This window comes from Bubalus bubalis, chromosome 19 (genome assembly GCF_019923935.1).
Source record: "Bubalus bubalis isolate 160015118507 breed Murrah chromosome 19, NDDB_SH_1, whole genome shotgun sequence".
NCBI classification, from domain to species: Eukaryota; Metazoa; Chordata; class Mammalia; order Artiodactyla; family Bovidae; genus Bubalus; species Bubalus bubalis.
In genome coordinates, this window is record NC_059175.1 from 62,855,506 (window position 1) to 62,877,720 (window position 22,215).

Sequence of the window (22,215 nt, forward strand, 5' to 3'; positions counted from 1 at the left end):
GCTCCAGGCCAAGAGTACTGGAGTGGGTTGCCATTTACTTCTTCAGGGGATCTTCCCAACCCAGGAATCGAACCCCGGTCTCCTGCACTGCAGGCAGATTCTTTACCAACTGAGCTACTAGGAAAGCCCCAACAACTCATCTCGTGCTACACAACTCTTAAGTTCTGAGACTCCAGAGCTGTGTGAGATCTTTCTGATCACTGTCCTCTACAGTTGAAACACCTGCAGAAGGACTTCATACGAGGCAAGGCAGATGTGCCTGCCTTTAAAAAAAGAAAAAAAGCAAATCTTCTGTTGGCATGTTAAGTTCCTCTGTGCAATGCTGTAAAGTATGAATGAGAATGTACTTAAAACTCTTGCTTTGTATCAAACACCATCTTTTTTCTAAACTTTACTTTTATTTTACCTCCATCACTGGCACCACGAGTAGACTTCTGTTACTGTTTCTGAGTTGGTCTTCTGCCATGACACCAGTTGTAAAACTCACTTTAGGAGACCTCAGCCTTCAATAACAAAGCCACACTGAACGGGAGATGCTGAGGTGGGTCAGCCGTGGGCTTCCGGTGTGTCCTGTGTCCATGTTTGGGCCTCACTTCAGTTGTGACAAATTACCACATATCATGGGCTTCTCTGGGTGGCTCGGGTAAAGAGCCCGCCTGCCAATGCAGGAGATGCGGATTCGATCCCTGGGTCGGGAAGATCCCCCGGAGGAGGAAATGGCACCTACTCCAGTATTCTTGCCTGGAAAATTCCATGGATCGAGGAGCCTGGTGGACTGCAGTCCGTGGGGTCGCAAAGAGTTAGATATGGCTCAGTGAGCATGCACACACTGGGATGGTGAGCAGAAGTCAGTCCATCTCTTAATCCCAGCACCTGTGAGGACGCTGCCTGAGCCACTGGGCGGATGTGGTTGAGTGAAGGACTTCAAGATGGGAGGCTTATCCTGGCCTGTCTGGGTGGCCCAGTGTACTCCCAAGGAAAAGATTTCTTTTTTAAGAAGGAAAGGGGAGCAGGGGTGTCAGAGGAGGTGTCTTGTGGAGCCGGTGGCTGGACTGGCCTGGGGCCACTGGCCAACGAGTGCGGGCAGCCCGTCCTACCCCAGGGCTTCCAGAAGAGACAGGTACGCCCCCCCTGTTTCAGAATCTGACCTCCAGAACTGTGCTTTTAATAAGTGTGTATTGTTTTTAACCGGCCTAGTTTATGGTAATTTCTTATCGCAACAGTAGGAGACTAAATACATGGACCTTTTGAACAGAAACTGTGAACAGTAATGTCTTCAAATGATGAGACTCTTCTGTGCCCCTTCCTCCTCTTCTGTTTGTCTACAGATGCCTGTGGTTTTGGTGTTAATGCCTCAGCTAGATCGAGAGCTGGTTCAGGGCAGGGTGGTCTTGTTCCTGTGGGGTTCCAGTGCTGTGCGCTGTTGTGCATGCTCTTCCTGTATCCCCTTGTCTCATCCTCACAATGATCTGTGATCCCCACTTTACAGATGAGGAGACTGAGGTTCCGAGAGGTGAAGGGTCACAGCTGTTAGTAAGGAGTGGAGCCAGGGTCCAACCTCAGTAGGCTCTGCATCTGTGCCCTTACCCTCTGTGCTGTGCCCATCATTAATCTATTTCAGAATTAACTTCAAATAAATTTCATCGTATAAAATGTGAGATCCTATTACGAATCCATTCTAAAGCATAAAACTCAGGAGGATGTTTAAGGTGCCATTTATTCCCTCGGTAATCAGTGATTGGAGTTTGTTTTATTCTGTACTGTGATAGCACTGAAATGAGTATTTTTTTGTCCTTTACGCTCTGCCTTAAATATCTCCTTATTACCATGACTAAGATTTTTAGTAAAATTTTGTCTCCTCTGTTAACTTCAGAATTGAATTTGTACCACTGGATTTTTGATGCCTGACCAATTTTGATGTAGAATACTTTCTTCCTATTTGAAATAGGATAATGATTAGACATTTTTATGCTTATTATGGAGTTTTGTTCTGAACCACAAAAGTACAGAGTGCATGGTTAATATTTGTATTAATGGATTGTTGTTTAGTTGCTAAGTCGTGTCCGAGTCTTTGTGACCCCATGAACTGCAGAACAGCAGGCTCCCCTGTCCGTCATTATCTCCTGGAGTTTGTTCAAGCTCATGTCCATTGAGTCGGTGATGCCATGGGTACTGATTCATACTGAATACCGATTCATAAATAGATTTGAACACATTATTTTCCGGGGATGACTCCTAGGGGGAAAAATCAGTATGTTGGAAAGAAAAGATTTCAGTCTTCCATTAGTATTGAATAATTTTCTGTTAAACACTCTAGTTGATAGACTCTAGAACTCATTGTGGAATTCTACATTTGTAATTCTAATTGTATGGAGCAAATTAGCCTTTAAAAAGCACGAGTTTATTTGTTAATAAGAACTGTGGGGGAGAAACCACTACCTTGGATTTCTGATTTGATGTTTCATAAATCTTTTCCTGCTGTCAACCCAGGGACACACCTAGCAACACTTGAAGAAGGAAGGCCGTCAGAATGTGTTCCACCTGCAAGTCTTGAAGCCAACAGTTTGAAGAAAAACAGTTGGGGGGTCTTATTTACTGGCATTGTTGGGGGGACGCTGGTGGCTGTGTATGCTGTGGCCACACCATTTGTAACACCAGCCCTCCGAAGAATTTGTTTGCCTTTTGTACCCGCCACTACGAAACAGATCGAAAATGTTGTGAAAATGTTGCAATGCAGGAGAGGATCCCTGGTGGACATCGGTAGTGGTGACGGACGTATTGTGAGTTACTCGAAGACGTTTTAAGGTTTACGTTTTTTTTTGGTTTTATGTTTTAAAATTTCCGTTTCACATTTCTTATGAGGCTTATGCAAAGCCTTGTTAAATTGATAGCCTAATAAAGTATTCATTTAATTTTGTGTTTGCTTGACTGAACTACTAAGTCCTTTAGGACTTTGGAATTTATTTTTCTCAGATTAATTGTTCTTAAAGGGGAAAGTGTTCTGGATGTCTGGTAAAAAGGAACAATTGATTGATGATTATGAAATTGTTCATTAAAAAACTTAGGCCAACAAAAACCTGTTAAGTCCTGTAGTTTGACTATTTTACATTTTTTTCCAAGGATGACTCCTAGGGAAAAAAAAAAATCAGTATTTTGGGAAAAAAAAATTTCAGTCTTCCATTAGTATTGAATAATTTTCTGTAAAACCCTTTAGTTGGTATTGAATTAATTCTGCTTGTTGTGGGATCAGTCCCTGGGTTGGGAAGATCCCTTGGAGGAGGAAAGGGTGACCCACTCCAGTATTCTTGCCTGGAAAATCCCATGGACAGAGGAGCTTGGCAGGCTATCGTCCATGGGTTTGCAAAAAGTTGGACATGATGTAGGGACTCAACAACAGTAACAACATAAGTAGGGAGTTTTCATGTCTTTTTCTGATCTTGAACACAGCCTCTCCCCGCAGGTGATCGCAGCTGCAAAGGAAGGGTTCACAGCTGTGGGTTATGAGTTGAACCCCTGGCTCGTCTGGTACTCCAGGTACCGCGCTTGGCAGGAAGGGGTACAGGGATCTGCCAGATTTTACATCTCAGACTTGTGGAAGGTACGTACGGCCGAGGACATGCTAGAGCACTCCACCCCCAAACTTTATGATTTTTGATTAGTATGACTGAAAACTGAATTAAAATAGAGAGTTGAAGTGTATATTTCGGCATTATGAAATGTGAACAGCTTTTAAATTGATAGATTTTACAAATCCCCTACGTTAGAGTAGAAACTTAAGGTTTATAACTTTACAGGTCATGTGACTTCTAAGACTTTATTTACTCAATTTAAAATGTTCTCATTTCTCTTTATTACGCAGTGATAAAGATTTTTTTTATCTCATTTGTAAGTCTTGTACATTGTCATATAGGCATTAACTTGTTAATGTCATTCTTGGTAAATAGTTTTGTGTGTGTGAGTGTATTTATATGCGTATATGAATATGTGTGTCTGAGTTTGTGTATGTGTGTTTATGTGTGTGTGTATATGTGAGTGTGTGCACGCTAATGTGAGTGTGTGTGGGTACATGTGTGTATGTGTATATATACCTAGGGAGAGACAGAAGTAGTGCAGGAGAAAGGAAAGGACCCGCCAACCGTGCTGTGATGCTCCTTTGTGTCTTCAAAAAGTATAAGATATTTCCAAGTTTACTTGTTTTCTAAAAAGTGCCTGGTAATTTTGCTTTAGGAATGCGCCATTAAATGCTTTTTCTTAGATAAGAATTTTCCTTTGTAATAGTGTCATCAGTAGCTTATAAAAATTCACTTGAGTTTTGTTTGCATTGTTTTTTATTCCATATATACATAAATGATCTCTCTCTAGAGTAAATAAAACTTTTATTGGGTAATAAGAATTTTGACTGGCGAAGCACTTTTCCCCTCAGTTTTCCAACTAAAGACCATTTTATTGCCATTTTTACTTAAGTGTTTTAGAGAAGAGGAGGGGGACCAGAATTCTAAGGATGACTCCATAGGAGAAACAGGTGGTTCTGAAAAACCTTGAGTTTTTGCTAAGCTTGTTTTGTGTAGAGCAGAGTAGAAAGTGGGCCGGGGTGCAGATGGCCCAGTCTACCAGGGTGACCACCAGTGGTCACTGGTGAGTCCCTGCTTTTCTGACCATCGATCTGGGTGGCCCTGTGTGGAGTGGCTGTGAGGATGAGCTGGGATAGCTTCTGTGGAAACTTCTGGAAAACTGTAACAGATGAGCTAACACGGGTGAAAGTATTAACATGGGAAATCTTAAAAAGGGCCACTGTTTGTGAAAACGCACTATTTTTTTGAACTTTCTAATTTGTATTGGGGTATATATGCTGGAAAAGACTGAAGGCCAGAAGAGAAGGGGGCAACACAGGATGAGATGGTTGGTTGGCATCACCAACCCAATGGACATGAGTTTGAGCAAACTCTGGGAGGTAGTGAAGGACAGGCATGCTGCAGTCCATGGGGTCACAAGGAGTCAGACAGCTTAGCGACTGAATAACAACAATGGCCGATTAACAATGTTGTGATAGTTTCAGGTGGACAGCAAAGGGACTCAGTCATACATATACATGTGTCCATTTCCCGCCAAACTCCCCTCCCATCCAGGCTGCCACGTAACATTGGGCAGAAATCCTTGTGCAATACAGTAGGTCCTTGTTGGATATCCACTTTAAATGTAGCACTAGGTACACGTCTATCCCAAACTCCCTAACTGTCCCTCCCCGGTGGCAACCAGAAATTCGTTTTCTAAGTCTGTGAGTCTCTTTCTGGAAAACCAACTATTTTTTGAAATGGAAAATTGCTACTCATTTTGAAATAAAGCTTAAGCTGATGTTTGACTTTCCAGAATTAATCTGTGAATTGTTTTCTCCCTTCTCTTCAGGTCACTTTTTCGCAGTACTCAAATGTTGTTATCTTTGGTGTGCCCCAGATGGTGAGTACGCCCTTCTGCCACCCAAGTGTCTTTTTCTAGGTTAGGAGGGGGCTTCTGGCCTGCTCCCCCGTGTGCAGAATGACAGATCGTTGGTTTAACAAAGTACTTGAGGGCCTTGATAGTTTAATCATAAAAGATTCAGTCTTGTTGTTTAAAAGTTCTGCTTTAGATGAAGGTCTCAGTGATCTACCTAAGCCCTAACAATTTGAGTCTGAAAACTGCTTTATGAGCTCCTGGTGTCTAATGTGAGTGGGTTTTCACAGTTGCTCACTTTTTACATCCAGCTGAAATCACTTGGGAAAGTTAACGGGAGGGGACTTCCCTGATGGCTCAGTGGTAAAGAAATGTGTATGCAATGCAGGAGACATGGGTTCAATCCCTGGGTCGGGAAGATCCCCTAGAGAAGAGAACGACTACCCACTCCATTATTTTTGCTCGGGGAATTCCATGGACAGAGGAGTGTGGCAATTTATTGTCCATGGAGTCACAAAGTGTTGGACACAACTGCAGCGACTTAACATGCACACACAAGCCTTGAGTAGTTTCTGTTGACCTCAGTTGGCTGATTTGTATTGAATTCTGACTCTGTACTTTGGAAAGTGAAAATGCTGCAGCATTGGACTGCAGATGGTCCAAAATTTAGCCTTTGGAAAGATGACCAGAATGCGAGGCTTTCATTGTAATTGTTGGTTTACTGACTGTAGAAAGAAATCCTCCTTCACTTTTCAAGCTCTATGATTGTAGGCATAGTAATCCTGGCAGATTTCGGTTGTTTGCCAAAATGCCACTAAGTGATACGGTTTTTATTTAAAAAAAAAAATGGACTTTTTTTGTTGTTATGCTTTCTTATTCATATCTTAATTTTTCCTTAAGATATCTCATGCTGGAGAAATTTTTTTCTATTAGAATTTTCAGTAAAATGCATTTTTCTCTCTTTTTTTAAAAAAGTATTTAGAAGTGCTTTTGTTAGATACTCTTGAAAGTGATAGGATTCTGTATGTTCATAATTCTCAGCAAGCCTAACATGAAGATGAAACCTGGGTGTCTATACTTTTGTTATAAAAATGAAAAGAGGTAGAAAGGCATGATCTCTGATCATTAAAAAAAAACACCTAAAAATGTATTTGGTATCAGAATTGCTATGGAATTTGATGGTTTTTTTTTCCTACTTATTGTGAAGTTTGAGCATTCTTTTGGGATAATTGGCATTTTGAGGCAAAGAACCTTAATTTAAAACCCATGCTTTATACAAATAGAAAGCTGACGTATGTTTTGCGCTGTCTTGAGAGGCCCTGAGGTGCTGTCCCAGCAGGGGGCAGCACTGGCCTTCTCTCCAGCTCCTTGGGCTTCTCACCACATTTGAAGTGTAGTCAGTTTTGGAAACTGTTCACCCAAGGGAAGAGTGTTATTTTGATAAATACTTTTGTGATTATGGGCCATTCTTCTGTACACAGAGAAACCTTAAATAAGGCACTTGCAGCATTTCACCATTCCCAGGAAGAAGGAAGCAGCTGAAATGCACAAAGTGCCCATGTCTCCTGGCACGAGAGGGATTCAGCCAACTTGGAGTCCTCCACGCAGGGGGACGGATCAGGGTGCTGAGGCTCAGATGGCCTCGGTGGGTCTGAGAGGCTCAGTTTCCCTGGTGGAGGTCCCTGCTTTCCGCCCTCCCCAGGCCTTGCCTGCATGGAGACAGTGAGAGGAGGGAGGGGGCTGCCAGGGGCTGCCAGGTCGGCCCTTGGGGTCCTTAGGGTCCTGGGAAATTCTTTTAGGCTGTCTGGGCTCATTATGCCGTCTCCTGTTAGAACGTATTTCCCTTTACCACCCACTGGCCGGTGTCCCGGTAGGGGCTTGGTGGCTGGACAGAGCCAGCATGGCAGGGTTTCCTGTGGCCGCTGGGGCGCACGTGGGCCATGAGAAGCCGGAGGCGGCGTTGGGAGTGTCAGAGGGCGAGACCCTGGTGTTATGTGGCCTCCCTCTCCTCCTGCTGCTGGACTGGTCATCCCTCACAGCTCTGCTTCCGGTGCCAGGCTGGTGGCCCCTCACAGCTCTGCGTTTCCGGTGCCAGAGTGGTGGTTCTTCACAGTTTTGCGCAGCAGCGCTTGGCTTACAGTGGCCTGAGCCTGCGTCATACGTGTGTGTCCAGAGTAGCAGGAGTGAGAGTGCCAATGGACCTGGTAGACCAGTGCCTAGATGGGAGATCGCTTCTCAGCCTTTTGGCTAAGATCAAGTGTAGTATCTGTCCTTATCAGTTTAATGTCTGGGGCTTCCCTCATAGCTCAATTGGTAAAGAATCCTCCTGCAATGCAGGAGACCCCGGTTCAATTCCTGGCTCAGGAAGATCCGCTGGAGAAGGGATAGGCTATCCGCTCCAGTATTCTTGGGCTTCCCTTGTGGCTCAGTTGGTAAAAACTCTGCCTGCAATGTGGGAGACCTGGGTTCGATCCCTGGATTGGGAAGATCCCCTGGAGAGGGAAATAGCTACCCATTCCAGTATTCTGGCCTGGAGAATTCAATGGACTGTACAGTCCATGGGGTCACAAAGAGTCGGACGGGACTGAAAGACTTTGATGTTCACCATGAACTCACCTGCAAGGAGGGTGGGACAGATAGGTCGCGTCCTTGTTGCAAACCCTCTGGTGACTTCGTCGTGCTTTAAACCAGCGATGATAAGGCCCAGCCTTCCATCTGGCCTTGGTACCTGGCTGCCCCCAGCTCTCTGCGCACTGGCCCTGCCCTCCTCTTGGCTCCTGGACCACACTGTGTGGGGCCGTGTCCTCCCCGAGACTCCAGTGCCCCTAACTGGGCCTGGTTAGTGAACGTCTGCTGACCACTCAGGTCAGATGTCTCTTCCTCCAAGAAGCCATCCTTGATTGCCCTGTGCGATGAGCCCCGGCACCACGATTTCCAAAGCTTGTTCCCTGCCCTGTGGACGTGTGACTGCCCTTCTCCTCATGTGATGGCTTTGGTGGCATTGGCCGTGTGCACTGCACTGTGAGCTCAGGGACAGGGCAGACCTGTTGAGCTCTGCCAGACTCCCAGCTCCTGGCTCAGAGTGATCACCTAGGAAATGTTTGTTAAACGAATGGATGAATATGGTGTAAACATGCGCGTTAAGTACACTCTTCCCGTGGGCTATTAAGTTTCATAACTTCAAAGGATGACTCATTTAATTTTAGTTACGAATTCTGTTATGAATCCATGAGTGAAAATAGTGTCATAGTGTTCTGATAAAGAAACAGGATTCATGACCATGAATCCTGCATTCAGTCATTCATTAAACAAGTGTTTACTCAGGGTCCACTAAGCATCAGACCTGTTCAAGTACTTCAGTGAATAAAGAGAGAAAAGGAAACATCCCTGCCCCAAGGTATTTACGTGCTAGTTGGGAGAGCACATATTCGGTGGGACGGCAGTGAGGACCGTGTGGTACAGTAAGGGGGTCAGTGCTGTGGGCTCACCACAGCGTGAGAGGGAGACTGTCTTCGAAGACAGGACATTGGAAGTGAGGGGTAGCCGTGTGGCCATGTCCGGAAGAGCGCTCCAGGTTGAGGAACAGCCACTGCCAAAGGAAGGGTGCTGAGGGGTGTGTGCCTGTGGGTCCAGAAGCAGCGAGGGGGTGGTCGTGGTGGGAGGGGGTGAGCAGGGGTGGCAGGGGAGAGTTATGGGGGCCAGGCGGGAAGGACAGGGCCTGCCGTGGGGAGCAGAGGGTGGGAGAGATGCTGGGAGACGGGTCTGAGCTCTTGCGGGCATCCAGGCCATCAGTGGGGGAAGCCAGTGCCAGGGTGGAGAAGCTGGTGATAGGTGGTCGAACTCTGGATGCTCGATGAGTACAGGAACAACAGGGTGAGCTGGCAGATCCAGTGGGGGGCACCCTGAGGTGCCTGACCTGAGCTGCTGGAGTCTGCTGAGCTGGGAAGCTGCAGGCAGACTGGGTAGGGGGGATCAGGAATTCCTCATGACACACACAGTCTGGGACACGTGTGAGGTGACACGTGTAGGCACGTCAGGTGGGCAGTAGCTGATGCCCAGAGGTCTGGGCTCAAGGTAGGGGGCTTGTGTGGCATCAGCGCCCAGGAGCTGAAGCCGTAGGGGGCTGAGATCACCCAGGGAGGGGCCAAAGCCTTGCTGGACCTGAGCCCTGGCCTCAAACACATGCGGGGCCCCCGGCAAAGGACACAGAGGAGTTGGGGTGGAGAAAAGGGAGGTGGAGTGACCCAGTGGCTCAGAGCTGCAGACGGACCTGGCTGTTGTGTCTTGTGCCTTTAGCTGGTTTCAGCTTATGTTTCAAGTTTTGAAGAGGTAATTAGAATAGGATGAGTTCATGTCACTTTGAAACGTATAATAGTATGAATTATTTTGAGTTTGATTAGGTAGAGATGACACATCACGGCTTCTCTTTGTGTAAGATATCAAGACCCAGGTTTGTTGCATATTTATGTGTAATTTAGTCCGTTAATTTCTTATGATTGAAATAGAGCCTTTCATTCATAGGTTTATCTTGACTTAGCATATGACAGTCATTTGGAAATAAAAGATCTGTAAAAGAGAAAAGAATAGTAATCTGAATAAATTTACAGTTGTCCTTTTTATGAACAAAATTAGCATAAGAAACCCCTGACATTTTGGAAAAACACCTATTGTCTTATTCTTTGCTTATTTAATTTTTCCCTCAAGGAACAAAATTTTTGCTTTTTTTTTTTTTTTGTAAAAGAGAAATCTTTTTGGAGAAGGAAATGGCAACCCACTCCAGTATTCTTGCCTGGAGAAGCCCATGGATGGAGGAGCCTGGTGGGCTACAGTCCGCGGGTCGCAAAGAGTCGGACACGACTGAGCGACTTCACTTGTCTACTGACTATATAACATCCAGCTTAAGACTAGCAGAGGGGTACTCTTTTTGTCCCCTTCTGATGCCTATGTCAAAAGCTTTCTCTATCTCCTTTATACTTTAATAAAACTTTATTACACACACACAAAAAAAATAAAAAGTAATCTTTTACTAGCTGTTATAAGAATAAAAATATTCCATCCTTAGTGGAATTTATTCATTGTTACCTCAGTATTGATTCTAATAAAGAATCAGAAGTTTGGCTCACTCCAGCCACAGGTCATGTAGAGGAGTTTTTTTCCAAACCGCTTTTTAAAGACACAGGTGAGGAATCAAACTGTCATAGAAAATTCGTTCCTCTTAATTTAACAGATTACTTTAATTAATTTTTGTCTGTGCCGGGTCTCCACTGCTGTGCTTGGGCTTTCTCTGCTGCGGCGAGCAGGGGCTACTCTCTAGTTGGAGTGCACAAGCTTCTCATTGCGTTGGCTTCCCTTGTTGTGAGCACAGGCTCTAGGTGCGCAGGCTTCAGTTGGTAAAGCTCACGGGCTCAGTAGTTGTGGTGCATGGGCTTAGCTGCTCTGTGGCCTGTGGAATCTTCCTGGACCAGGGATCAAAACCCGTGTCCCCTGGATGGGCAGGCAGAGTCCTATCTGGCACGTACAGTCTGGGACACATGTGGGTTGACATATGTAGGCATGTCAAGTGGGCAGTGGCCGATGCCCGGAGGTCTGGGCTCAAGGTAGGGGGCTCGTTGAGGCATCCGCGCCCAGGAGCTGAAGCCAAGGGGGTACTGAGATCATCCGGGAAGGGGCCAAAGCCTTGCTGGACCTGAGCCACCAGGGAAGTCCTGCTTGATTACTTTTAAAGAGAGTAGCTTTTGCACAGGTCTTGGTTTCTAAACATCGCTTCTCAGAGGAACCAGGAACGTTTGAGAAGTGGCTGATCCCAGGCCTGGGAAGGGAAGATGTGAAAGCCTGGAACATTTAGTCGAGTATGAATGTGAGGAAGTGCTCAGAAGGTTTGGTTGGGGCACATGCACAGGAGAGAAGCCAGCTTGAGGGGCTCCGGATGACCAAACTGGACAACTTGAGCGTTAGAAGAAATGAGGACGACAGCAAATCGTAACCTGTTGATGAATCCAGGAGTTCATGCTTGCAGTGATGGAGACAGTGAGGGGAACGCTCTTCCTTGAGATTCTGACTGTTGATCTGAAAGGAAGGATGGATCTGGCAAGTTGCTGCTTTCAACCTGGGTAGTGAAATTGACTCAGGCAGAGTCATCAAGATGCAGCACTCAGTGGGGGCCAGTTAGACGAGCAACAAGACATTTACATCTTTTCAAGGTGTCTGCCCACAGTATCTTGTTCATTTTGAAGGAGGAATAGTAACCACAGTGTGGAGATGCTGAGATGCCTCCTTAGCCGAGTGGTGTGTCACCCTCAAAGCAGAAGGACCCCACGGGGTCAGGACTGTCGAGCGTGTGAAGTTCACAACCCCTCTGCTGGGTCGTTGCCACGGACGCACATGCTGCTTACCACAAGCAGACACCAGAGGGACTCGCCTGTGTGCTTTTTTTTTTGAGTTAAAATTTTATTTGGGGGCAAAATGGGGACTGTAGCCTGGGAGACAGCCCCTCAGATAGCTCTGAGAAATTGCTCCAAAGAGGCAGAGGGACAGGGTAGTATTTACGTGATTTTGGTGAAGGAGGAATACTTAGAGTCAAGCACATAGGCTTTTTTGCAGAAGGTTTCTGCTGGTCACGAGAGACAGTCATCACCATGAAGGATTTTCGTACTTTTTTAGATATGAGGAGGTGCAAGAATTGGGCTTATGAAATCAGCTCCTGAAGACACCAGTCTCTGAAGGCATGTCCTGTCAGTTTTTCCCAAGCACAGAGTGCCTCCTTTCTGTTGTCCACCCTGAACTCCCTTCAGGGGATGTTGGCGGTCAGCAGCTGCAGCAGCATGTGATTTAACCCTTGTAGAGGTAGATGGCAAATGCCAGTTTGCAGTCAACAGGGCCTACTCATGGTCATAAATTCGACTGTCCTTTGGGTGGTATTTTGTGACCATTTCATCTGATGATGCTAGGAAGGCTTGTTTCAAGGGCCAGCGAAGATTTTGCAGACGGATCACTCAGTGTGCTCTTACTGGACTAGGTCTATCAGCAGTAACCAGAGGGCTCTGGACCAGCTGTCTTACTCAATCTGTCATGGTCTGGGCAAAACTCCCTTTTGTATCTTCCCATATTTAGAGTTACACCATTACAATCATTGACCATATACAGGAGTATATATTTGATCAACTGCTTCAAGTCGACTATCCTGTGTTCTTAAAGGAGGTTATTGTCATGAGAGACAAAGAAAGGCGAGAGATTGTTCCAGATTCAAGGAAACCAAGGAACCATTACAACTCAGTTCACTGTGCGACCCTGGACTAGGGGAGAGTGTGGAGGACATTCCTAGGGCATTTGATCGGGTGCTGTTGGGATGATTGTTGTTGGGATACAATGTTAAGTTTCCTGAATTTGATAACTGTGCTGAGGCTCTTTCTCAGAAAACACTGAAGTACCAGGGAGTAAAGGGGCATGTTGTAGGCAGCGTGTTCTCAAGATGGTTTAGAAAAAGTGTTCTGAGAGAGGGGGGCGTAGAGCAAGTCAGATAAAGCAGCTGTGACAAACGGGAAACTGGCGAGCCTGGGTACAGGAGTACAGCGGTGTCCTTGCTCTATTCTTGTACCCTTTCTGTAGATTTGAAATTATTTGAAAAGAATTAAAGAATAGAGAAAAATATATTTAAGAGGTGAAGCTGGTAATATATTTTTAGGACCTGAAGATAAAATTTTAAGCAGCTGTTAATTTGCTAATATAATCACAGTGTCAGTACTTTTGGTAAACAGTAAAACTCTTTCTTCACAAATAGATTACTTATAAAGTTATGTATAAGTGATATGTAACAATTTTATGTTTCGTAAGTTATGTTGACTATAAAGAAATTAATTATTGGTATATTATGGATATCTTTTTAAAAGAATTGTGGAATGTTTGATCATATTTCAATTTGGTAGAATATGTATTTTTTTTCATGGTCTAATTCCATGTTTTTTTAGTTAGGAAAGTGGAAATCTGTGATACACATTTGCTAAAAATGACAGATTTTATATTTGATGATAGAAAATAGTTTTAAAATGGTGGTTCACGTGACTTCTGTATTTTGGTGGCTTGTCGCCCAGGAGTGCTCTGTTTTACAGTCAATATTCTGGCGCAGATATTTTCAGGGAGACAGTACAGAAGGACACTGAAGGGCCCTTCCTGTGACCCCCCACTTCCTGTGACCCCCCTTTTGTGACCCCCCTTCCTGTGACCCCCGCTCCCTGAAATGATGGCTGTCGTTCTCCGCAGATGGCGCAGCTGGAGAAGAAGCTTGAGCTCGAGCTTCAGGACGACGCGCGGGTCATTGCTTGCCGGTTCCCCTTCCCGCACTGGACCCCGGCACAGGTCACGGGGGAGGGGATAGACACCGTGTGGGCCTATGATGCGCGCTCTTTCAGGGGAGGAGATGGGAGGCCCTGAAGATCCGTGCACTTCTCGTCGGTTGTTCCCGTACAGGCTCTACCCAGAGTTTTCTGAGGTGTTGAAGTCTTTGATCTTCTAGAGACTTAAGGCTGTGTCTTCAGCAAAGATTATATTTTTCACCACTGTGGCATGAGAAATGACAATTACTTTCCCTGACTCTTGGAGAAAATAAGCAGAAGTTGAGGCCAGCAGGTAGATGAAAAGCCCCCTTTCACGGTGTATGCTAACAACTGTGCTACCGCTCTTCATGCACTTGGACGTGAGAAGATTCGAGTAGGCTCTGCTCACACTGATGGCTGGGAAAGACACCAGCAGCTCTGCACACTGCCAAGGATATGATTTGACGCCACAGATGACAAGAAATAATTTTTAAGGAGAGAATGTATTGTAAATGCAACTTGCTGTTTCCTATAACTTTATTCATACTTTAGATTCATCACTCTTTTTTTCCTTTTCTTTCTGTACTTCAGGACAAGATTAATTTTCTAAAGGTTTAGAGAAGTGTTATATTTTATAACACTTTTTTTGGAATAACTTGTTCCAAGGCTGTTGGGTTACTGTATTTTGTCAATCTAAGATATATATGTGTGTGTAAATCTGTGTACATACATACACATTTTAACATTTTTGAATTGTGACATACCTTCCAATTGGTGTTCTGTAACCTAATTGGCAGTGTGGCGCTTCATGGCACAGTTGTAGGTCAGCCACTGTTGGCAGAGTCTCAGATTTGATGAACTATGGTATTCAGAGAAGATACATGCTGTGGTGGAATAGTTGGTATGATTTGGTAGTGAAATAAACCATCCTGAACTTTGCGAAGGCAGACCTGGCTTCAGAGCCCCGCTTCAGCAGCAGTAGGGCCTTGTCCAAGTGGCTGGGCCTTGGTTTCCTGAGCATCGCTGTCGTTTGGACAGTGGTATGCTGAGCAGGGGGCTGGAGACCGATCTGTAGAGCTCTCAGCACGGAGTCTGAGGCCTGTAAGTGGTGTTTATTATTTCAGACACTAAAGAAAAGCCTGTTCACAGAAGCTGCAGATTATTTCTGCTGGTCACCTCTTTATTTAATGAAAGCAGCCATTTATTTAATATTTCTCATTTGTGAGAAGAGATTTAACTGATTTAGATTAAAGACACGTCAAGGAAAACCTTTGAATGTTAGTAGATAAACTTCACATATCTGAAAAATGAATATTGACTGTTGGCTCTCACAATCCCCGTGTATCACAGAAAGGAGTTAAACTCCCAGTAATATTACACCTGAAACCTGAACACCAAACCATCTTAAGAGAGGTTTGATCAAATGAGATGGTTAGCATTTTTAACTAAACTGATAAAAATACGATCAGTTTGATAATCTTCACTTTCATGAGCAGCAAGTGGGGACTCAGTCATTCAACAAATGCTTATTGACTGTCTACTGTATAATAAACTTTTCTGATTCAATGGTGGGTGATGTGCAAGTCCCCAGATCTTACGGGGTTTATGTTCTAGAAGAGAGACAAACAGGTGAGTGAATGTTACCATGTGTGAATTCTCTGGAAGACGTAAGCGGTGTGATGGTGTAACGAGAAGTGAGTGTGTCTGGGGTGAGAGGGTGGGATATTGTGGACATTTGTCAGAGCGTATGGCAGAGTATGCAGAACGTATGGCAGGAGTCTCCTTAAGTCTCGACAGAAGAGCGGACAGACCAGAAGCACATCCCTTGGTTGTGTGGTGTGTCTTGTCCCCCACTGGGGCTGTAGCGTGTTGTTTGTTGTTGAGTTGCTGAGTCCTGTCTGACTCTTGTGATCCTATGAACTGTAGCCCTCCAGGCTCCTCTGTCCTTAGGATTTCCCAGGCAGGAATACTAGAGTGGATTGCCATTTCCCCCTCCAGGGGATCTTCCTGACCCAGGGATCAAACCGTGTCTCCTGAATTGGCAGGCATATTCTTCACCACTGAGCCACCAGGGAAGCCCTCAGGCTACCTTGTTAAGTGATAAACCCATGTTGTTCTTAAGCTGCTTTCACGTGGGTGCTGTGATATTTGCAACCTCAGCAGTCTGATGGAGACAGGAGGGGTGAGGGGGGAAGCCTGCTGGCAAGGTTGGAACGTGTGTCTGGAGTGTCCCAGAGGGATGGTGAGCCTGCAGGAACTCCCACCCGCTCCCAGAGTGGTTTAGGAATGGTACCAAGTCACGGGGTCTATGACCTTGGGCCTGGCCTTCACAGCCGACATCCCATGAGAGCATCTTGTTCTTGGGGACATGGGAAGCAGAATCTCCTCTGTATCCTTGCCCCTGAGGGGTTCTGTTGGAGGAGAGATGATTTCTCAGGCTTGGAGAGCACTTGGGGAAAGGAAGGGAAGAACTCACCTTGGACTGCCCTTCTTAGCACGTAGAGGAGCTGTTATGGGCTGCATGTTTGTTTCCTTTGTTGAAATCCTAACCTCCCCAGTGTGTTGGCATCAGGAAGGGGGACCTTGACTTTAGTTTATGAGGGTGGATTTGTGCCCTGATGAAAGAGACCCCAGAGTGCTCCCTCGCCCTGAGCACCACAGAAGGTCACAGTGGGAAGAGGGCCCCCACCAGACCCCACATCAGCCAGCAGCTTGATCCTGGACTCCCCAGCCTCCGGGACAGTGAGAAGTAGGCACTTGGTGTTCCAGCCCCTTTCTGTGGTATCCGTCAGAGCGGCCTGATCTGATTGAGACCAGCCAGCGCTGAGAAGAGCCACACCAGCCCTTCCCAGACCTGTCTGGGCTCTAGCCAACATTTTCTTAGCCCCAGTGAGGAAGGGAAGTGGGAGGGAGCCTGGCTTCAAGAGGACTGTCCTGGGAACCCGAGGGAAGGGCGGGAGACCAGCCCACTGCCCTGCTGAGCGGGTCGAGTAAGCTCCCGGTAGGTTGGATGCTGTGGGCGGAGGCTCTTAGTGAAGGCGGCCTCCCTGGGAGGGGTCTTCTCTCTGGATCTCCCCTCCTGACACTCACAGGAGGGAAGCTTTGAACACAGTTTGTCCCTGGACTAACGTGGGTGATAGAACTGGAAATAGAAAAAGGAACAGAAGAAACTGCTCTGAGAAGCAGAGTGAATTCTGGATGGTAAAGGGTCTGAGAACACACCCAAAGAGGCAGTCATAGAGGTGGGGATGTGGGCTTCCCTGGTGGCTCAGTGATAAAGAATCCGCCTGCTAATGCAGGAGACATGCGTTCGATCTGTGGTCTGGGAAGATCCCACATGCCAAGGGGCAGCTGAGTCTGTATGTCACAGCTGTGGAGTCCACGTGCCAAGACTATGAGCCTGCGTGCTTGGGCCCTGTGAGCCACAGGAGAAACTACCTCTGAGAAAGCTGCACACCGCAGCTGGGGAGTAGCCCCTGCTGGCCATAACTTAGAGAAAGCCCACACACAGCAACGAAGACCCAGTGCAGCCAAAAAATAAGTAGATTTATATTAAAAAATATGAGGCTGTGGTATTTACCTTGGGTGAGAGATGGTTCAGAGGAAGGATCCTTCAAAGTTTGCAGGGTTGCCAAGCAGCAGCAGAAAGGAAAGTGACAACACGGTCGTGCGGTTTCCATGCACTGGAGGAGTCCTGGTTTCGTCTTCAGGGAGGTGGCATTGTATGTATTTTTCCTTTTTAGCCAAGGGTTTGTGTGTGTGTGATCATTAACTTGCTCAGTTACAAACTGCTCCAGTGTATGTGTATGTATGTGTGTGTATATGTGTGTGTATGTATGTATATGTGTGTGTGAGTGTTCATTAATTTGTTCAGTTACAACCCACTCCAGTGTGTGTGTGCATGCGTGTGTGTGTGAGATCATTAACTTGCTCAGTTACAACCCCCCCCAGTGTGTGTGTGTGTGTGTGTGTGTGTGTGTGTGTGAGAGAGAGAGAGAGAGAGAGAGAGAGAGAGAGAGAGAGAGAGAGATCATTAACTTGCTCAGTTACAGCCCGCCTCGGGAGCTCAGGGTCTTACTACAGTTGGCTGCTTCTCTGCAATTCGACCTGTTCTGTGGCTCCGAGGTGTGAACTGGGGTCATCGGGTGGGAGCCGGACAGATGTGAAGTTCACGCTCAGGATGAAGTCCTTTCAGGACCTGGTGAGTCGCTGGTCACTGGAGATGCTGGAGCTGAGGCAGGCCGGCCACTGGGTGGAGATGTTGCAGAAGAGATCCGTCCTCCAGCAGACTGAGTGCTGAGATGACCTGGGCTGATGACGAGTTCCCCAGTCCTGGCAGGGCCGCCTGCGTCCTGTCTGCCAACCTCTGGGGGTCTGGGAGGCGTCAAGACAGGCTTCAGCTGTGAAGGCGAGTCCCACAACTCCACAGAACTCAGCACCCCAAACACAACCACCTTGGGATGTGCTGACAAGGTAGTTGAAGTGTTGGGGTGCAGGAGAGTAAAGAGAAACGTACTGGGGCCTCCAGCTTGGAGACGTGCAGGAGCAGAGAAGGAGGTTGGAATCTACAACCCATCAAGGGCTCAGCTGGAGAGAACGTGGTCAGGTTCACTGGGCACTGATTAACCCGGGGGACTGTTTCTGAAGCCTCTGTTGGAAACAGGTTACTAATGACACCTCACTCCCTTCTGACATTGCCTGACCTTGGGACCTTGTCCCAGGAGCAGCATTCTGAAGACCAGGAACCCCCCCGACCCTTCCCCAGCTTGTCTGACCAGGCTTGGCATCTGGAACGGCTGGCTGGTAGACAGGAGCTGAGCTGTGGAGTTTTGTGTTGAGAATTTTAATTGAGGAACAGGAGGGTTGGGGACTGCCAAGTGGGAGCTTAGGTCAGGAGATTGAGGCCAGAGGACCTTGGAGAGGTGTGAGAGACAAGAGACAGGTTTCTTTCTGGTCAAGGGCTCCGTCCAGGGGGCTGGCCATGGTCCTAGGGGGTGGGAGCTCCTACCAGATGCCTGCCCTCGACCACCGACCTCTGGGTGGCTGGAGGAGCTGTCACTGTCCCTGGGATGTCCCACCTCCCTCTTCATTGGATTCAACTGAGTGTCGGTTCCTTGAAGAACTCCGTTTAGGAACAGGGTTATTTTGTGATGATTGAAAATACCACTTTCATGGTGGGTATTAAACACAAGGAAATAATTTTCCCCCAAGATGTTGCAAGTTGTATTATTGTTGTCATTTAGTTGATATGTCATGTCCGATTCTTTTGCTACCCTGTGGGCTGTAGCCCCCCAGGCTCCTCTGTCCATGGGGTTTGCCAGGCAAGAATACTGGAGTGGGTTGCCATTTCCTTCTCCAGGGGATCTTCCTGACCCAGGGATTGAACCAACGTGTTCTGCATTAGCAGGAGAGTTTTCTACTGCTGAGCCACCAGGGAATCCCACAAACTATATACTTAGATGGAAGAAGTGGATATTTGTATAAACATAAGAAATTTTCCATCTAGGTAACACAGTATAGTTCAGGTAGAAAACTTTAGTGGTCCAGGATCCTCTTGAGCAGGACTCCATCTCCCTTTAGAGGAGAGTGTTCCTGTAAAAACACCAAGTTGTGACCCTGTGGACTGATGCAAATTGAACGTGAACAACAAAAAATCTCATTGCCTCTTCTAGGTGAGGGACATTAGATGTCTTTTTCTAACTTAATATTATGGTGTGAACGTTATCCGAGAAGGATGGATAAAACAGTAGCTCGTCAATCACTGGCTTCAATTCAAGGATGTGAGGGAGGAATCAAGTGATTTTTCTTCTCTGTAGTATTGTAGGATGAGCAATTGGGCAGCCAAATTATTTTTCCTACGAATGAATGCAAATGTCAAATGATTTTCCCAAAAACTCCATCTGTATCCCAAACTTGGGGGATGCATTTGCATGATGAAATCTTGTAGGATTTGCTATAAATACAGCTTTGTCGTGTTGTCCATGCAGAGCGTGACAGCTGAAGAAGGGACAGTGAGTCACAGTCTGCTGCTGCTGCTAAGTCGCTTCAGTCGTGTCTGACTCTGTGCGACTCCATAGACGGCAGCCCATCAGGCTCCCCCGTCCCTGGGATTCTCCAGGCAAGAGTACCGGGGTGGGGTGCCATTGCCTTCTCTGTGAGTCACAGGACGTTAGGCGAAATGCCGATACCGAGTAGCTGGCAGTCAGCAAAATCGTGAGGCGAGTGAGGCTGATGGTTCCCGGTCTTCCCTTTACCTCCCCCTGCGCCGACCTTGTCCCAGGCTCTAATCCTTTACCCTTTAAAAGAAAATAATATATTTAAAATTTTTATTTATTTTCAAGTGGACCACTTTAAAGTCTTTATTGAATTTGGTACAATATTGCTTCTGTTTTACATTTTGGTTTTTTGGCTGTAAGGTATGTGGGATCTTAGCTCCACAACCAGGGATCAAATCTGCACTCCCTGTATTGGAAGGCGAAGTCTTAACCCCTGAACCTCCAGGCAAATCTCTACCCCCACCCCTTTTTTTGCACATTTTTTCACACTTAAAATTTCTTTTTTTTAAAAAAATAATTGAAGTATAGTTGGTTTACAGTGTTTTAGTTTCAAGTGTACAGCAAACTGATTTAGTTGTATATATATATTTTCAGATTCTTTTCCTTTATAGGTGATTACAAAATATTGAGTATAATTCCCTGTGCAACACAGTAGGTTCTTGTTGTTTGTTTATTTTATATACAATACTGTATATCTGTTAATCCCAAACTCCTAACTTATCCGTACCCCTCATCACTTAACCCCCTTTTTTTTTGCACCTTTGCTTTTAAGCATTATATTTTCAAAGATACTTGTATTTTGTTAAGAAGAATGTTAATATAAATTTGAATTTTAGTAAGGCTGAAAGAGATGAATTTGTTATGGAGATGTGTCAGATTCCTTGCTTCCCTCTGCCCTTACCCCAGTCTCACCTAAACGACTCAGTTGGTGCAACTTGGAAACCAGAGCATCCACAGAAAGAATCACTGGTACCTGGGGAGATCCCTGGGCCGCCCAGACAGGCAGCTCTGTGGAGCTGGAGACTCCCAGAGGAGAGTAATTTATACAAACAGCATGGGAATGCTGCTCTGGGGGAAGCGTATAGCCACGATGAGCCCCCAAAGGCTTCCACTTGCTACCAGCCTGGGGCAGCGCAAGCCCCGGGTCATTGAAGACACTGCTGTTACAGTTTCTTGAAATACAACAGAAAGGGCTTCACGTTGAGAGCCACGTCCCTTCCAGCCGAAGCTTCCAGTTCTACTCTCATCATTCAAAGCTAAGCTCCCCTTGCAGGAAAATCCGATATGAACCAGCATGACTTCCGGTGATCCTCTCCTCTCTGCACCAGTGGTCTGCCAGCTGACTGGTGTTAGAGCAACAGGTATTGCTGCAGTGCAGGCTGTTGTCAGGAGTAATGAACAAGAGGCGGAACAGCATGGTTTGCTTCTATTTATGTCATCATGGGGCATTCACACGCTCACACGTGCCTTCTCACTCCAACACACACACGGACACACACATGCGTATCCTACCTGACGTAATCCATGAATATATGAGAAACTGGTACTAGCTTTTGCGTCTCAGGAGGGTGGGTGGCATTTGGAACTTGAGTATAAGGAAGACATCTTTCATTACATATTTTAAAATATATATACATTTTTGCATTTTAACCATACATAACTTTTTAATGAAGAGTTATTTTTTACAAGTTCACGCACATGGATTAGCTCTGATTCACATACCAGACACCACTTTTTAGAGCACACTGTAGAGAGAACGGCTCAGCAGTGTGGGACCGAAGTGGGCTGGGCTGTTGCAAGACTCCTTTCTCCACAGGATTCTCCAGGCAAGAATACTGGAGTGGGTTGCCATTTGCTTCTCCAGGGGATCTTCCCAACCCAGAGATCAAGCCTGTGGTCTCCTTCATCTTCTGCATTGGCAGGTGTATTCTTTACCACTGAGCCAGCTGGGAAGCCATGCTGGTAAATAAAAGCAGAAAATCGGAGAACTGGACCTTCCAGGGCAAATCTACTGGCTGTCAGAGTCAAGCTTTTGTGAAGATGGAGAACTCAATTTCAGTGGTTTGTGTTGGTTACATACTGTTTGTGATTTTTTTTTTTTTCATCTTCAGGTTTTTTCCTTCTTTCCCCCCTGTTATATGTCTTTATCATAAAATGAAGGTGAGAAACATACAATTTGTGAGATTTTAGGCCAGTGGTCCCCAAAATTAGAGATGGAGACAGGAGGCGGGTGGGCGAGGCGGTGGACTCGGTGGGCCAGGAGGAGAGCGGGCAGCCTGGACAGAGCCTCCCTTTGCTGTACCAGCCCTCCCCTTCCTCCCCGCCCCTCCTGGCCACTGTAGGTCATGTCCAGCCCCTCCTCTCCCCTCCATCCTCGCCGTCCTTTCCCGCCACCTCTGGGAGATGGCCGCTAACTTCTAGAA

At 46.3% G+C, this 22,215-nt stretch overlaps 1 protein-coding gene and 1 pseudogene across 6 annotated transcripts in view; both read left to right on the plus strand.

Annotated features, from left to right (window-relative positions):
- Nucleotides 1-22,215, plus strand: part of ATPSCKMT (ATP synthase c subunit lysine N-methyltransferase) — a 77,839-nt gene that overhangs the window by 1,663 nt on the left and 53,961 nt on the right. For 3 of the 6 annotated variants that reach the window (XM_044932626.2, XM_044932624.2, XR_006546669.2), the window contains exons 2-4: nucleotides 2,491-2,780; nucleotides 3,461-3,598; nucleotides 5,404-5,454. In XM_044932626.2, the coding sequence (XP_044788561.2) occupies nucleotides 2,491-2,780; nucleotides 3,461-3,598; nucleotides 5,404-5,454 (479 nt within the window). Of the gene's footprint in view, nucleotides 1-2,490; nucleotides 2,781-3,460; nucleotides 3,599-5,403; nucleotides 5,455-13,683; nucleotides 15,303-19,723; nucleotides 20,324-21,903; nucleotides 21,953-22,215 lie in introns of those variants that run through there. The other 3 variants (XM_044932628.2, XM_044932627.2, XM_006061942.4) reach the window with 3 other exon arrangements.
- LOC112580706 lies at nucleotides 7,655-7,754 on the plus strand (annotated as a pseudogene).